This window comes from Triturus cristatus, chromosome 6, assembly GCF_964204655.1.
Source record: "Triturus cristatus chromosome 6, aTriCri1.1, whole genome shotgun sequence".
Classification (NCBI taxonomy): domain Eukaryota; kingdom Metazoa; phylum Chordata; class Amphibia; order Caudata; family Salamandridae; genus Triturus; species Triturus cristatus.
Window position 1 is genome coordinate 997,064,624 of NC_140589.1, and position 18,998 is coordinate 997,083,621.

At 42.3% G+C, this 18,998-nt stretch overlaps 1 protein-coding gene across 10 annotated transcripts in view; it reads right to left on the reverse strand.

The window, feature by feature from the left end:
* The window catches only part of LOC146820907 (uncharacterized), a 408,950-nt gene that overhangs the window by 297,178 nt on the left and 92,774 nt on the right, over positions 1-18,998 (reverse strand). For 2 of the 10 annotated variants that reach the window (XM_085611784.1, XM_085611781.1), the window contains exons 3-4: positions 6,731-6,851; positions 5,473-5,545 (exon numbers count right to left, since the gene is read on the reverse strand). The exons of 4 other annotated variants lie outside the window; for them this stretch is intronic. In XM_085611784.1, coding sequence (XP_085467910.1) covers positions 5,473-5,518 — 46 coding nt within the window. In that variant the 5' untranslated portion in view covers positions 5,519-5,545; positions 6,731-6,851. Of the gene's footprint in view, positions 1-5,472; positions 5,546-6,730; positions 6,852-13,377; positions 14,681-18,998 lie in introns of those variants that run through there. 4 more of the 10 variants (XM_085611783.1, XM_085611782.1, XR_014963065.1 and 1 more) reach the window with 2 other exon arrangements.

An 18,998-nucleotide genomic window follows, 5' to 3' on the forward strand; every position in this document is an offset into this window, starting at 1 on the left:
GATTTTGTAGAGTTCCTCAGGGCTACTCAGAAAGCCCTAGCATTTACAGTCAAGCTTTGAAAAGACAATTGGACTCCTTTGTTCTGCCCGAGGGTGTCGCCCTCATTCAATATGTCGATGACATCTTGTTGGCGGCTGACACTCCGGAGTTGTGTGAGAAGAGTACGTTGTCCTTGCTTTCCTTTTTGGCATCCCACAATCACAAAGTATCTCGGAAGAAATTGCAGTTCTGTAGACCAAAGGTGACTTATCTGGGTCACCTTTTGTCTAAGGAGGGGCGTGCACTCACACCAGATCGTATCCAAGTAATTTTGGACACGCCAGCGCCTTCCACGCAGAAGGACGTGCGTGCATTTTTGGGTCTTGTTTCTTTTTGTAGGCAATGGATATTAGGGATCTCACACATAGCCAAGCCATTATTAGCCCTTTTGACAAAAGACACACCTATTCCGCTTCCTTGGTCAAATGAGTGTGACGCTGCTTTCCAGCAATTACGACAGGCCCTTTGTTCAGCACCAGTGTTAGGGACCCCTGATAATACAAAACCTTTTTCGCTGTATGTGCATGAGAAAGATGGATGTGCATTATCAGTTTTAGTGCAGATGCACGGCGACAAGCAGCGCCCTTGTGCATATTTTTCGGCTGTACTTGATCCTGTTGCCCGAGCATTGCCTGGTTGTTTTCGCTCGGTTGCGGCGACAGCTGTGTCAATACGCCAAAGCGAGGGAATTGTGTTATCTCATAAGCTGTTGGTATTAGTCCCCCACGCTGTTGATGCCCTGCTTAATCAGACAAAGACGCAGCATTTGACCAGTGCCCGTTTAACGGGATATGAGCTGACACTTTTGGCTCCTCATATTACGTTAAAGAGGTGCGTAACGTTAAATCCGGCCACATTGCTGCCGTTCCCCGAGACTCAGTCTGGAGCGCGGAAAGCACATGATTGTATTCTTGTGACTGAGGAACAAACAAAGGGTCGTATTGATCTCCAGGATACGCCCTTTCCAGATGTAGATGGAGAACTGTGGGTGGACGGATCATGCCTGAAGCTACCAGACGGTACGACTTCAGCAGCGTATGCAATTACCACACTGCAAACAATAGTGGAGACAGCACGCATACCACAGAAATCAGCTCAAGCAGCGGAACTGATAGCATTAACACGAGCATGTGAGCTCAGTACAGGATTGTGTGTGAATGTTTATACAGACAGCCGCTATGCTTTCGGAGTAGCGCACGATTTCGGCCTACTCTGGAAGGAGAGAGGGTTTCTAACGTCGCATGGAGTACAAATAATGCATGGAGAGTTAGTTCACAACCTTTTGACTGCATTGACATATCCGAGGAAAATTGCTATCATTAAATGTAGTGCCCATAAGAAAGTAGTTGATAAAGTTGGAGAAGGGAATGCGTTAGCAGACCGGGTGGCACGGGAGACTGCGATGCAGCCCGGTGCTACTGCCATGTATGTAGTGAAGTCGCAGGTAGAAAGATGGCACGATGCGAAGGAAGAAGTGCGGGAAATACAGAGGACCGCTTCTGATAAAGAACGGGAGCAATGGTCCAGTGAGGGAGAATTGGATGATGAGGGTTGTTGGAGAAATAAGCAGATGGATAGATGGAAGCTACCCACAGCTTTTGTACAACCTATGGTTCAGATGGCACATGGGCTAGCACATGTTGGAGCTTCCGCAATTGTAAAATTGCTTACACAAGTCTGGGAGCATCCAGAGATTGCTAGCGCGGCAAAGAGGGTGGTGCAGACCTGTATGATTTGCCTGAGGTACAACCCAGGAAAGGGTACTCGAACTCCAGCAGGAGGATTTGCGGCACCCTTTGAGGTTTTGCAGATGGATTACATCCAGCTTGAGCGCTGTAACAATTTGAAGTACGTTCTAGTAGTGGTATGTGCCTTTAGTAAATGGGTCGAGGCATACCCTACGAAAGACAATACTGCAATGACTACCGCCAAGATGCTATTGAAGGAGTTCTTCCCTCGATATGGCGTTTGTAGACTTCTGTGGAGTGATAACGGACCCCACTTTATAGCGGATGTTATAAAGTATGTTCTGAAGGGTCTGGGCATCACCCAGAAGTTTCACGCAGTGTTTCACCCTCAGTCTGCAGGACTAGTCGAGAAGTATAATGGTACACTGAAGCTCAAGATCGCTAAAATCCAAGCTTCGACATCTTTAACTTGGCCAGATGCTTTACCACTGGCATTATTGTCAATTAGATCGATACCGCACTCTTGAACCGGTCTTACACCGTACGAGATTATTTTTGGACGCCCAATGAATATTTGGGGTCCACCAAGACCTAAGGCTGTGTATGATGTACCTTGTGTAATGATGAATGATTATCTGGCGCAGTTAACGGATAACTTGGTTTCTATTCATCAACAGGTCCGGGAGGCGCTCCCTGATCGGTCCACCGGCGAAGGACATAGTCTCCGGCCTGGAGACTATGTTATGGTGAAGATTTTTGAAAGGACGAACAGCTTGGAGCCGAGATGGGTTGGTCCTGAGCAGGTCCTACTTGCAACGAGGACGGCTGTGCGGGTTTCCAACAGAAAGAATTGGATCCATTCCCTGCACTTTCGCAAAGTACCGCCCGGATTGGTGGAGCCTGCTGTATTGACCGATCAACGAGAGATTCTGACTGCAGAGAAAGGCCGTGCTGTGGAACCGAACGACACTGAGGAGCTCTTCCCGGACCACGCGACTCCTGGAGGAAAGCGATATCATCTCAGGCCAAGGAAGTGAATTCTTCAGTATTAGGACATGTTGTCAGAACGGCCCTTGGGTTAGTGAAACGGAGAGCCAATGAGGCAAGGGGGGGGATCAGCCCTGCATTAGTGTAGCGACACCCGTCTTGGCCCGCTGGTGAAGAAATCGACCGCTGCCCAAGGGGAAGAGTTCTGACAAACCTTTTAGTTTTAGGAAGATATTGATTCTTTATTCTGACATGGAGAAAAAGAAAATCCTTTGTGCAACAGGCTTTATGCTTACAGTGGCTATTGTTGGGATAGCCACATGGTTTGTGGAGGATGTGACTCCTGCTCGAAAGTTACTTGTGTTGACTACTCCAGTGCCTGAGGAGCACTACTTTTATACCCTTCCGTATCAAGAATTGAAGCATCGTCAGTCTTATTTGAATAACACTTTCATACAGATGTTGCATCATACCCACGTTGCCACGAATGCTACGAACTGTTGGATATGTGGTATGATGCCAGCTCATCAGAAGAAAGGAGGAACGCCATTCATACCTCTTCCTTTCTCTCATAATGGCTCTTGTAGAGCATGGTACACTTTCCTTTTTGCCACCCGGAAACCTACAGTGGGACGATTACTCTTCAGACTTAATAGGGAATGTCATCAGGATAAAGATGGATACCCGCAAGCGAATGGGACAATTTGGGAATGGGAAGAGTATCGACCAGACAATGAATCGATTCCTTATATTTTCACGAACACCAGAGACACTGTGGGGAAAGACCGATTTGTGATTCAAGTGGCACAAGCTCAAGCGGACCTGTGTGTCCAGAGTGTGGGTTATATTCCTGTTGGTGTTAGTGATTGCATCACTATTCTAAATATCGACAGATTGAATAACAGTACCTTCTTAGCATCTCATAATACATACTTCGTATGTGGAAATAAAGGTTATTACCGTTTGCCAGCCGGTTGGTCTGGAGTATGTTATGTAGCATTCCTATTACCCCCTGTATTCTTGGCGCCTGCATCTTATCATAAAGATTTGAAGTTGTTGAATAATGTGACTGTAAATAGGTATAAACGTACTCTATCGATTGATGACGTGGACCAGACTGACACCAGTCTGCAGCAGTATATTGATTTTAATTTAGGATTGTTTTTCTTTGTTGGAGCTGCCCTAAATAGTAGGAAAGTTTGAAGGTTAACAAGAGTGGTAGAGGCTGTGACAAATCAAACCGCTGCTGCTCTTGGGAATCTTACGGAAGAATTACAGATTACTAGAATTGTTGCATTGCAGAATCGCATGGTGTTAGATGTTATGTTAGCTGACCGAGGTGGAGCTTGTAAAATTATCGGAAGTAGTTGTTGCGTGTTTATTCCTGACCACACGCCATCAGTTTATAATGCTATCAATAAACTGCATAAAATTGCAGCTGAAATCCATACAGAAAATGGTACTTGGACCTTTTCTGGATGGTTTTGGGCGTTGATCACCACATGGGGGTGGAAGGTCCTAACTGGTCTCTGTATCATTGTGGCAGTTTTGTTTTCTTGTTGCATTTGTATTCAATGTGGTCCTTTACTCTGTTCCCTATGTGTGTCACTCTGCATTCCTGATAAGAAAGCTATTGCCAATGTCACTTACCAGAAACATCTGACTAAAGAAATAGAAGAAATGATGAAGATTGACATATACGATGATTATCCTAACAAACCGGATGTCTTCAGTAAATGCTGAAAGGGTCGTCTGTTGAAAATTGAAATAGCGGTGTGAGTAAGCATTTACTGAAGACATGAATTCCCCTTATATGACCGAGTTTCTCTCGTTATGTTGACTAAAGTCTGGACTCCATTTTGTATTGTCATGCCTCCACGGAGAAGAGTCCTATCTTCGTGTTAGTTGCTCTTGCAATCTGCCTAGTAACAGTCTATAAATAGCTCCTTTGTCTGGCTGGCGCATGCCCAGACTTGACCACATCTGTTATCAGTTAGTCCTTGCTTGACCATGTTTTCGCGGGCTCAAGGAGTGTGTCAGCTCCGCCCATATATTGATTCTGTATCGAAAATGACCATAAAAGGTAATATTCTTTGCCTCATGTTGTATCCACCCACTTATGAGCCCCTCTTTGTGTATAAAAGGGGACCGTGTACGCAAGTTCTTTGTGCTACTCTATGCAATACTGAAGGGTGTTGTATGGATTGTAGGACCACCCTTAAGGGTTAATAAACTTTGTCTTTGTACTTTGCAGTTTCCGTGCCAACTTCCTTATATATTCCATTGCAGAAGAGCGAACCCTTGTGTCCTGCGGGCCTAGCTGGGGCCTGTATTCATCATCGATGGAACTAGGTTTTTCCATCAGGAGAAAGAACTCAATGATGAAGCATGTCACCTAGGGTGAGTGAGGGTTCCAGTCCTATAAAGGGATTTTTCCTAGTGGGAGTTTACCGTATCTAACCTCTGTCACTTGTGATCATTGTTCACTCTTAGACCCAAGATAGTTCTTTGTGTTTTGTAATTCCATAGAAGCCCATGTTCTGGTGTCAACATGGGCTTCTATTGGAATTCTCTGCGGCATATTATCAAGCCCATTATTGCCGCTTTAGCGGCAGTTTTCTGCCGCTAAAGCGGCGATAATTTTAACACCGTGCTTGATAATATGCCACTTGGAGTTTTATGGCTGTGGAATAGGAAAAAAAAAAGGGCTCTTCCCTTACTTCAACATTTTCCCAGTGTGAGTAGCCAACTACTTACCAATGTACCCATTGCATTGGCCCTTCACGCTGAAGCTGTGTGGCATTGAGCCAGTGGTTCGTTGAAACTTGTCCTGCAGGAGCAACAGGGTAAAATTATGGATATCATACAAGTGGTCATGTCATCAGTTACAGATAAGACGAGTTACACATTGCTGTTGGGAGAGTGAGGGATACAGGGCACCAAGTCTGCACACTATGTAGGGTCAAAGCAAGTCAGCATCGTCCACCACCCATGCAAGTCTGAACATTTTCCCAACGTAAGCACCACAGAGCCTAGCGATTACTAGCAAAGGAACAAATAAGGTCACTGTGGGTAGGGATGGGAACAATGCAAACATATCATTAGACTGGATCCTACCTGGAAGGCCATCCTTCACATGAAGGATTCCTTAAGAAAAAGAGAGAGCATTTGGAAAAGAAAGTTTTAGATATATTGATTGACTATTAATTCATAGTAAAGAAGGCACAACCACACTGCGAGGCAAAGAGGAGGACAGAGGGCCAAGTTACAAATTCGAATAAAACAAGACCCTACACTATGCAAATATAACATAAATATAGACATTGAGTGCAGATGGGCCATGGCTTGCCTCATATATATATATATATATATATATATATATAGAGGCCCAGATTCACTAAGACTCATGCAGTGCTGCATTGCACAGCGTGAGAATGCATTGTGCTGCGCAAGCCACTTACGTGCATTATGAAGGCGCAGTATGTATTGTATGGTGCACCATGACACAGGGCTGAGAGATGCACCATGCAGCGTGCCTTAAATCTGTAGTTCCAGTACACCGTGCCGTAATGCTACCAGCATGAAGCAAAGCTGGCTTGTGTGCTGAAAGACACCCTTCAGATTTGAATCACGCAGGAGGCAGTTGTGTGGCATGATAGTTTAAAAAGCCATGCAGCACCAAACAATGGTTAACTCCAACACACCACCATTTTGGAGGCAAGGAAGGAGCGTCACATAGGCAGGAGGGCACGAGCCCTGAAGACTGGATGACATCCAGGCCAAAAGGAAGTGGAAGGTCAATTTCACAGAAGGGGAAAGCCACATGTTGATCACTTAGATGACAATAAATGAGCACCTTTTGTTTGTCACCTTTGAACGACCATTAGCCAAGAAGGATGCCTTATGGCAAGCAATAGTGGAAAATATCAATTGTGTAGCATCAAAAAGAAAAGCTGAATGCAAGAAAAAGCAGCATGATCACAAATGAAGGAAAAAAGAGAAACTGGCCAGGAACCTGAAGGCTGCAATGAGGACTGGAGGAGGACCCAATGTCCAGGAGGAGTTGATCCGTCTGGAAGAGCAGGTGTCAGTCATTCCAGCTAAATTGGTTGCTGGAGTCGAGGGCATGGCCAGTGCTGACATTGAGGACCAACAAGATGAACAGGGTGAGTGGTAACACAATACAAGTAATATATATGTTCACATTGTCTATTATCAGTTATAAACACAAGGCCAGATTTACAAAGATGTTACACAACCCAATGTAGCAAAACAACTTGCTGTGCTGCATGACAGGAAGAGAGCTGAAATGTGCCATATCTACTAATATAAGGTGCATAACTGCTCCCTCCCTGTGCAGCACACTGAATGCACTTTAGTGCCCAAGCAGGCATCCTTGCACCCCAGTGCAAGGGTGCCTGCATTATAGCAGGATTGGCTTGCTGCAGGAAGAGACACTTTCCTACACAAAAACAATCCATAATGCAGAATGCAGCATACGTAGAAAGTGTAAATAATGAGGAGAAATTCACATATTTCCCCTTGTGTCACCTCTGGTGTGAAGGCGTACCACGTTGATGTATTTCCTGGTTTACAAGTCTTTGTAAAGCTGGGAATGTGCCAAAATCCATTAGCGGGTATATGAGAATATGCATGCTCCACCATAAAAGGCCTTCCCAATGCAGAGTAATGCAAGGCAGCAATTTGCACTACCTTGTCTTACTCTGGATTTTCTAAGCCACGCACGGTGGCTTTGTGTGGCCTAGTTAATCCCACTAACGTGGTTGCATTGGCTTACGTCACCTTGTTGACACAAGGGCAACAAAGGCCCTTTTTAAATCTGGCCCACAGTAAAAAAAATAAACTTACATGTTAACACACATAGCGCAACTCTGTAAGTTACAGAAGTGACACCCGATAATCATATAGTGCAGGTCATGCAGAATTACCAGAAATTTACTGTAAAATTACAATCATCAATCAAGATGTGTGTATGTGTGGAGGTGGATTGTAACACACGACAGATCTGTATGTATTTGTGTAACATACCTACATACCATCAGGTTATCTGTGAAGCATATACATCTGGCGTTACCCTGACGTATGGCATAGGTACTAAATTGCCCAGTAAAGTAGGCCCACAAACCAACATGGAAAATGTGTATTAGAAAAGGAGTGTATAGTACCATATATACATGTATGACATAGACCCATAATCCATATAACAGTAATCTGTGGTATATTGTGTGCTGTGAAATTACATATCATATACACCTCCCTCAAATCACTAGGGTACTTAAATTACAGGCTTGTACCTGTGTGCAGTATTGTGTTATACATTCACAAAGGACACATGCATCCAACAAACACAGAAGTCATGATACTAAGATTCAAGAGATGGCTTGGCTTATCCTCACTCATGACACAGAATACGTAATTACCTTAATATATGTTGCTCATCCACAATGACACAAGCATGGGATTTTTTTTTAAAGAACAAACATACTGTTTGCCATGTTTAGATTCATAATGTTATGGAACGTTCATAGATGGTAAGTGAGGGAACATGACCTCTCAATTCACCTCAACAATATAAACTTAAAGTAAAATCCCTTGGCATCTTAATGTAAAATGACTCTCAATTTTGTGCAAAATGGTTAATGTGATCAAATCTTAGAACTCCTATAGACAATCAATGTGAATTAAGTGCTGTATAAAGAACCGCAATGGACCGCACTCCGCTAGCTCCTCCTCCGGGTCGCCCCAAGGGAAGCTGGTACATGAAGTTCTTGAGTGGTTCACCCCAGTGGGTGCAAGTAAGTACTTGTTGAACTGATGATCTCTGATGGAGTTCTTGAGTGGTTCACCCCAGTGGGTGCAAGTAAGTACTTGTTGAACTGATGATCTCTAGACCCGATACATGTCCCGGGTTTTAAAATATCGCCCGAGACATGGCTCGGGTTTCGGGATAACTTCCCTCCTCAGTAGAGAAAATAGTTTGGGGTGGAAGAGAGGGCCGCCAAGCAACCGTCAAGGGCCTCAGTGCCCGCACAGGCACGCAGGTGCGTCGTCCAGGAGCTCGTCAGCTCAAAGCTCGAGGGAGCCATTTTTATAAACAACCGCAATGGACCGCACTCCGCTAGCTCCTCCTCCGGGTCGCCCCAAGGGAAGCTGGTACATGAAGTTCTTGAGTGGTTCACCCCAGTGGGTGCAAGTAAGTACTTGTTGAACTGATGATCTCTGATGGAGTTCTTGAGTGGTTCACCCCAGTGGGTGCAAGTAAGTACTTGTTGAACTGATGATCTCTAGACCCGATACATGTCCCGGGTTTTAAAATATCGCCCGAGACATGGCTCGGGTTTCGGGATAACTTCCCTCCTCAGTAGAGAAAATAGTTAGGGGTGGAAGAGAGGGCCGCCAAGCAACCGTCAAGGGAATTAAGTGCTGCACTGCAATAAGTGTTTTAAGCTGCAGTTAGCACTATTTACTCATAAACTATTTAACGGCTATCATCCATCATGATGCATCTCGGTGGTGTGAAGAATGGAAAATGTAGGCTATTTTGGGGAATCTTTGATTCCATGTGTGATATGGTCAGAAATGTGTGTAGATGGGATAAATACAATTATTTTTCTCAATAATAATTTTGAATAAAAAGTATGCCTTTGATATGTCAGAGCGATACAATGCTATACAAGAGTGAAGGCTCAAAATAAGTAGAATACTCTAATAATAACAAGATGTACTAACATTGAGTGCATATGGTTAGAGTAGGGATCTACTTTTAAATGAGTGTGTATCAGTCTATAAACTGCAAGGAATATATAGGTTTTTTCTACCAATGTCCATGGTCAATTAAGACATCTGCAATCTGAAATTCAGTTTTGTTGTAAAATTGATGTCTGCAAAGTTTGTTTTGGGATGTTTATCATGTCTGAACTTGAATTGTGTAATTAGGCATAATCATACCAAATATGCATTTCACATGGTATGTTGCACTTACATATCAACAACATTATAGTACAAAATGATGGTGTGAAACCATAGCACATGTACATACTGATGACTTTGGCCTACACAACAGTATGTCCACATTGACATGTTGGTATATATGGTTGTAATATCCCTTTGTATGAGAAAGTGTAATAAATGGCTGTCATATTTAATATAAGATTAACTCCATCAAATGCAACCTCAGAGAATGCTAACATATCCCACTTCTTTTCTAGAGAAAATAACTAATTCTCCTATATAATAGCCTGTTCATGGTGAGGAACCTGTCATCTACTCTCCCTGTCCCCATGAATGAATAATCAACTCCTGGACACGATTGACAGTTTCTCTCTGATCTAAGCAAGGGAAGAAGATATTGTTGGGTCTCCAGGTGAATCAACCTAGTCTGTTTCTCATACATCTGTTCACCATATCACCATCAAGGATTCTGATGACCCCCAGCTCAAGCTTCAATAGAGAGTGGCAGGGGCCTAGCAGCGTAATGTGGAAGAAGTTAGGTTGGGGGTGGAGACATTAGTGGGCACTCTTGAAAGTGTCTGGAGGTGTCCTAGTCCTAATAAGGGGTTGTCAGAGGCAGCATTAGACACCCATTCTTGGCTACCTGAAATTGATGTCTCCTTAGCTGATATCGCTGGTGTTAGGTTGCTGAGTGGTGAACAACAACAGCCTTCATCATCAAGCACCAGTGATGTTGTCAACCTGCTAGGCGCCATCAATTCCTCCATTTAGTCCTTAGAATAAGGACTGAAGACCTTAGCCAACTGATTAGAGGCCAAGATGGACTCCTTTATTGCAAAAACTAGTGCCCTCAACAGCAACATTGTTGCTGTGTTGCAGAACCAGCAAGTCCTTGCCAGGAAATACCATGCACCCTTTGTGGCTTTCAATAATGTTAATGAGAAATTGGGCCATACATCTTCACCTTCTAATGTTTGTGCATCTGAGCCATCTACCATCAATCCACATCACTCCTATAGTAGTACAACAACAAGAAGAGAAGGTTGAGCACTCAGAGGATAAAGATGTACAGTCCCTCGTATGAAACCTAGTATTTCTTGTTGAACATTAGTGAGTTATTTTTGGACAGTATTTATTTTGTCTTGTGTTTCGCATTCGCCCACCTTCTTTTCAAATTACTGCAGTCTTAAATTGTTAACATGTAGTTTATCTTGTTATCTGGTCTTGTCATAAAGCATTCCTCTTAGCTAATGGTAATGCTCTGTGGTGTACTCTTAAGTTATGTATCTGAATTTGTGGGTGTATTTCTTGTGCACTAATGAATTATTTAGATGTTGCTTAGCTTACCTCCTTTAGATCAAACTTTCATGAACATAAGTTCCCCATAAACAAATGTGGATGACAGCCATATTAATAAAAACATAACATTGTCCTAACATGTCAAGAGTGTTTGTGTCTATTTATACTTATGCTATGTGTTATTTCAGATTCAATGACATGCAGCTGTGATTTGTTAACAGAAGAGACTCTGCACTCCACCATAGTACAGATGATTCAGCCACATGAAACAAGATTTTACACTTATGTCAGGTCTTAGTGTCAATTTCTACCTCAGGTACAACATCATTAATGGTCAAACACATGACAACTTTTATAAGTTACCAAATGTAAATAAGTAGCAAATCATTTGTTTGAATAGGATTCAAGGTCATCATTCACTAGCCTGTGTACTGACGACATACATAGAGGTTCGTATTTTCCAGTTAGTGGACAGAAAATGTAAACATTTTGTACTATGAAGAACATACCTTGACTATCTCAAATAACAGCAACACAAAATAAAGAGGCCTTGATTTATTTGAAGTGTCAGTATGACCCGTTTTCTTCCACATAAGTCAAAGGAAGGACATTTAAATCCCCATTAGAGCCATTTCACATGAGGATGACGATCTGTATTAGTGGACATTAGCTCATAGTATTTCGAAGAATTAAATTAATTAGCCTAGTTGCATATCATGGTGTATTATTGCTGACTTGTGATCACTACATGGATTCTACATGTCCCTCACAATATATGTACAAAGTCAGTGTGATGATATAGGTCTGGACTAATAGTGTACTACATTTAAAGTCACAATTTGTCATGACATTCACAGTGTGGGTAACTACAGAACCAAAAATTCCATAATTTACTTCCATCTCTGTTGACATATGTATAGGTTTGGGCAACGAATATTAGAGCATTGTCATATTTATACCAAATGTTTCCGAGCACAAATCTCTACAGGACTAGCATAGATAATCTCAGTACATTCACACCACCCACAAACTCCGCCAATGAATGTTGGATTTACCACTAGGAAACTCACAGTGCACCACTGCCATTGTAATGAAAGGTTATCTACTCTAATGTTTACACAATGTAGCAGAATATCCTTAACCATCATGGCTGTGTTGTCTACCATTTTACATTATATTTAAGTGTCTAATGTCAAAATAATTTTGATCAAGACGACATATGTACACATCATGTTCAGTAAGTATGCAACTGCTCTCACTGCAGTTTTAAATGTCAACAAATAACTTACCTTACCATCAAATAAGATGCTTAACCCCTTCAGTGCCCGCCCCTTTCCCCGCCCAGTGCCGGCCGTTGCATTAGCGGGCGGGGTCTATGACGAGCTGGACTCGTCATGGGCACAGCGCCACCGCGGCCCATGACGAGTCCAGCTCGTCATGGGCACTGAAGGGGTTAATGTGTATTTTCCAACATAAACACATGAAGTGTTCAATTAAATAATTGCAATATTTAATAATAACACAGCATAGTTTAAAAATCCTACCTAACACTAACTAAAACTACTCAATGTATTCTAAAATAAAACCTACTCTACCTAACTTAAATCTTTAAAAAAAGTATCTGTGCTTAACACAACACATCCCAAACATCAGCTCCTGACCCCACTTAACATACATCAACATAAACAACACCTGCACACACTATAGCCAACACATATACAACCTAAACATTCATTAAAAAACATAGGTTTTCTTTTTGAATTTAGTATTGTAGACATGTTTTAAGTGCTTATTTATTTTCTACACATATAACTTTACCCCCTCTAAATCTACAACGTATCACTAATACGTACCTATTTAACATAATCTTAACCTATTACCAATACTAAAATCTAACTATCTAACTAATCCTAATAAATGCACCAAACAATAAGGTAAGGAGAAAAACAGAAGGAAAGCCCATAGTTGACACACCCTTACCACCCTATACCCCTACCCTCCCCTTATCCCTAAAAACACCTTTAGCATCCTATATCCTTACCCACCCTTAAATCCTAAAAACACCCTTACCACCGAATAGCCTTACCCATCGCTAAACACCGGAAACACCCTTGCCGCCGTTTACCCCTACCTACCGTCAACCCAAAAACCCCTTACCATCCAAGACCTCTAACCACTTCTAAACCCTCAAAGCACTGTTACCAACCAATAACTTTATCTGCACCTAAACACTAGAAACACCCTTGTCTCCCAATACCTTTATCCATCCTAAAACCCTAAAAATACCCTTACTACTTAATACATATACCCACCCCAAACCCTAAAAAGACCCTCACCATCCAATACCCCAACCCATCCCAAACCCCTAAATAAACATATACTGTCTGTCACTCCAGAAAACAATTTACCAATGTAATTTATATTGTCAGCCGACGCATTTCGGCCTTGCGGTCTTTGTCAAAGCCAAGTAGCAAATTGTGCCCAATTTCTTTACAAACAGTTACGTTTCACTCCACCAAAAAGACATGGTGAAAAGACTGGGGCAATCCTTCATGTTTACATACAATGGCATAAAATAAGAAAAGCTGCACATTACATCTGTCAATGTACAGAAATGTATTTACAAGTGAGAAAATGTGGGGATGCCATTCACAAAAACATTGAATAGCGTATGCAGGAAACATGCTGTAACAATATAATTCAGCTGGACACGTACAATATTTATGAGGCATTTGGTCCACGGATACAATATACAATATCTAATTTTAGATAAACATTCAAAGCCGCTGAACAAATATTTTGGTGTACAAACACATGATTTCCCCTAAGCAAAGGGGTAATCCAGGTTTGTGCACAAAAATATTGTAACCTGCCTTTGCATCTGGCACATTTCACATCAAACAATGCCTGCCCTCTGTAATGCATGTCCAAAGTCAAGTGGCTCTTTTACATAAAAATCTGCTAATGTATCTTGATGAAGCAACCCCCATTTCAACTTGTAAAAAAAATCAAACAAAACAAATTATACCACAGTCAATCCTTTCCCATAACAATTGATTTCAACTGCCATCGCCCCTAATGAACATGTTAAGGAACAAATATGTGCAACCTTAAGTGAAACATAAATTCACACGTGTTGATAACAAACAGTTCCCCACTAAAACATCTCTATTTCCTTGGTCCATGCTTGGTTGGAAACATAATAGTGTAAAGCTTCAGATTAGAGATGGAAACAAAATACCCAGCAAGCAGCTGCAATTTTTTAACAATATTAAGTTCATCGGGCATCATTCTCCAGGGGAAACTTTCCCATACCGCTATATATTTCTCACATCCCTATAAGGACATTTAAGAAAATGGGAGAACAAGAAGAAGAAACAGAAAATACAGAAAACAATGCTTATCATGATCAAATATTGTTGTTGAATGGCCCAAAAGGAATGCGACCAATAATTGCAGTGTAGTTATACTCATGCAGTTATCCCATGTGTACATGCATCTCTTCATCCAAGTTAAGGCCTCCGAAGTAACGTCTCTTCAACTGAATGATATATTCTGATTGCAGCCTTCTCAGGGTTACCTTGTAATTTCCAGAAAAGGAAATCTTATGAGTGTCCAGGAATGCTGTTGGTGCCAGTGTCATGCAATTGGATAATTCTTCACAGGGAAGGTGGTACTCCGCACATATTCCAACCTGCAAGAACACACCATGAGCTAGATGACAAAATCTATCGTACAATTGATAAATGTCTTTATCTTCCCATCCCTTCCTGTTGGTAAAGTGTATGTCTATTTGTTTGGGCTGTGTGTGCATGCCTTAAAATTACCACATCTCAAGCCAGGAGCCTGTGATCCCCTGATGATTAATGGGGTAAGTATGCACCAAAATGGACCTGCTCATCCTGTACGTCACTTGTGCATGTGGGCTCATAAGGTGCCCTATGACTTGGTCCGATTTGACCAAATTCCAGGGTTTGCTCACCAACCATCTCAGGCAGTCGGTTTCATTGTTAATTGTGGTTCTGGGTCTTACTTCCGTATCCCTTTGTTTTTAGGTTTTAGTTTCAACAAACATTCTCTGTTTCTACCTGCCAGCTTCGTGCAAGCTGTTCTGATGACCTTAGCTGGGTACCACCTAGCCTTGAATCTACCCACCATTCTGGTTTGCTCTGTCTTAAAGCCCCCCTGATGTGCAGTACTTCCTCTTTGCTCTGAGCATTTCCCCATAGGTGATGCTTCATTTCAAGTTAGGTGGGTGATGGCTTTCCAGCAGTGTCTTTTCTGAAGAGGCTTGGTTCCCTCTTCTACCATAACCAGAATGCCAATGAACTCCATGGTAATATTATGCGACTTCCAAGTGAACTTCAGGTTCAATTCATTGCTGTACATCCAGTTTAAAAAGGATTCTAGTGTTTTTTGTGACCCATCACATATTATGAACAGGTCATCAATATAATTTGTACAAAATACCAGGTGTTTGTTTCTGTCCAGACATATTAAGCCTCCCACACCCCATAAAATCACCTGGATAACTTGGGGTAAAGTACCTTCCGATGCCAGTGCCGGGGAGTTATTTATGACACTGGTCTCTGTAGTGAGGACTTCCGTAATACGTCCATGCATTGTTAAGTTAGCATAACCACGTTAGATGTTAGAAAGCCATCTTGCTGCTTTTGCGCACGACACTGCACGTTTACATGTTATTGATTAAACAAACTGCTGACTCGAGTTTTGCCTCCCATGAGAGCAATCTGTTGTTACCATCCCGAGCTCTGCGCAGCGACCTTGGTCTGTACATGGTGTGACAAAACAGTCTGGGTTGTTAGACAATGCATGTTTTCCACTCTAGGTTGATCGACCCACTATTTAGCCATAACACACAGGCAGTTGCGAATACCTGAAAGCTGGTGCTTTTAATATTGCAGACATCATGTTTAATATTCAGACCGAAGACGAGCCTTCCTGCGAGAAGACTCCTGATGCTCCTGTGATGTGAATTCACTAAGCTGATCTTTGAGGTATGGGGTCCCCTATTCAAGCCTAAGAGACCTTCTATTAGCATAATAGTAATATTAGCTTCTTAATAAAAGGAAGGTGGTAGTATCCACTGTCATTTATAACATGATAACTCCTTTTCTATTCTATGGTATTGTAACGATGCTGATGGTTTTAATTATAATCATTTGTCTGCTTGTATTAGCCAAAGTACTGCATATGAGGACACGTGGTCTATAAAAATAAACTCTTTATTTTCACCGTGTCTGTTTTATTCTTGTTGTGGACTGATGTAAGAATAATATACGAACAGGTATTTCTGATTCCCACCATTCCTGAGAGTACACTGAGTCGCGTGTTCTGGGTTGTCTTTTCATTGGGACCGCCGAGCTAAATCTCGGATAACGAATGTGACACTTATGCTAGCCGGATACTGGGTTCGGAGGTGAGTTTCTGGTACACCACAATTAACTGAGGTCCTGGGGTTCTACGCATAGTTCTGTGTATAAGCAGAATCCCTGCAACATCTCCAAAGAAAAATATGTTATTCTTGAGGCAAAATCTCAGCATGCCAAGGAGCTTAATGGAGTGTTTGAACATAGCAATAGGCTTATTCCTGAAAAAACATACCTGCAGGCCTCAATCTCCAATTCAGGGTCTATACAAAAAAAAAAGTCTAACTAGATAGAAGTGTATATCTATGTGGACTTTTTCCTTTGCCCTTAAGCCCTTAGTCTTCCAGCTTATTGCAGGGACAGTACAGATTTCCTGACGAAAATACTAAATATCTATTAGAAAGCCAGTTACATCTTAGTAACTATTGATAGAGTGTCTTTGTACACTTGTAGAGACCATACATTGGGGATTGAGGCCTGCAGGTATAACTTCAGGGACAAACCTATTGCTATGTACGACCACTCCAGAATACTTCTCAGCATGCTGAGATTTCGCCTGGAGAATAACATCCTTCGCTCCCGAGCTTGTTTAAACATGGGCCCCTGGGTGGGCTAGGTTCGATCGATGTGCCTGCACCTCCAGATGATACCCTGACTACTTAGGTGTACAAATGTTAAAAGAAAGGGTCCTTAAGAGTCTACCAAATCTCACAAGTCAGTTTAAGCTGCTTGCAAAATGGAGCGCCAGGGAGCGGGACCAGCACCCCAGTGCTAAAAGTGCCTCTTCTATCCTACAGTGCATGACAGTATGCTATCTGGAATTAGGGTCACTACCATTTCTGACCTCACCTGTGCCAGGGGACACCCTTTTCCACCAGGATACGTGCCACTAGGCGCACCCCGGTGATAAAAGCTCTCTGCTATCCCGCCATGTGGGACAACACACTACCTGGACATGGGGTCACCAGCCCCTTTTCACCTCACCTGTGCCCGAGGACTCCCATTTTCTACCAGGATATGCGCCACAGGGTGTAACTGTAGAACAGAGCCCAAGGGGCTAGGCCATCCCCACAGCATAAAAGCGATTCTGCCATCCCACTGCTCGGAACAATACACCACCTGGACTTGGGGTCACTAGCCCCTTTTGACCTCACCTGTATCTGGGGACCCCATTTCCCAACAGGATACATGCCAGGAGGTGTGACTGCAGAACGGGGCACTAGAGGGAGAGGCCATCACCCCTGCACTAAAAGCATATCTGATATCCACTGTCAGTCAGAAGAGGAGGCCACAAATTTAAGAGCCTTTAATGGAAAATGGAAGCTTTAGCGGCAGATCTTCCAATTTCTCTGATATTTGTTTATATCCCAGTTACTTCTATGTATCCTTCCAATCTGGGATGCTCAGTGGAGAACAGACAACAAGTACCCATGTGAGGTAGACCTGGGATGCCATACAGGAATGCCACATCTGCCAGTTCATCACAGGGTCACCTTCATTTATTGACCCCATTCCATCACTTGTGAGGCTGTTCCGGGAGAGGTGGGATAAGAAATGGTGCACCGCATGCCCGGTTGAAATCTGGAGAACTTTCTCATGTCCTCTCCATAATACTCTCTATCTTCACAAAAGTGCAGTTCTGCAAGTGACCTAAGAGAGGCACTCACGTGGGGAGGGTATGGGGAAGGTCAATGAAAGAGGAGATGGGTGGCCTCACAAGACAGCAGGTGAAAACCAAAAGGGTCCTGGTGATGCACGTTCTTGATGATGTGGTACGTCTTAACCAAACAAAGAAGAACTTACTTCATAGAGTTAAGAGAAAGTATTGTTTGGAGATTTAACTCTTTGTAGTCTTGTATTTTCTGTATCAGAGAATTTGTATTATCACAGATTTATGGATAAACATGCACAAGGAACAAATTTATTGCCGAAATGCACACAAGGTCACTGGAGATATTTGCTTGTGGTCTATTACGCAGATGTAATGTAGAATGCTCATTGGACATTTAACCAATTGGTAGTTCTTAGTAATTAACCAGGAGAAAGTACGCCAGTTAGGTACACATTTTGTTGAAAACTATGTTCTTTTATAGGATAAAGGGGCAGGTGAGGATCCATTCTAGTGCAGTCACTCACACAGCTACTGACACTCCCATACAGACACTTACAAACCTATTCATAAAGCCACCTTGACACTCTCACATCCACTCACAGATCCATACAGGCAGCCACTAATATCCACTGACCAATCACATACTCACGAAACCACTTACACACCCACTTATAGAACCATACTACTATTCACACACCCATTCACAGTAGAATACAGCCACACACATACACACATACACACACTAATTGACCTATACAGCTAATAACAAACCTCCTCTCAAAGTTCACAGGTTACAGGTAACAAATAACATTTTTTAAAACCTTAGAAATTCACTACAAATACCAAAGGTTACAGAACCATTATAGTTAGGAAATTTAATAAAAATACCCATAGAAATTCACTTAAAAAAATTAAGATTTCAGGCAATTATAGTTAAGAAATAGAATTAACAAAAACCTCAGAAATTCTCTGCAAAAAAAAGGTTACAGGGACGCTATAGTGAGGAAATA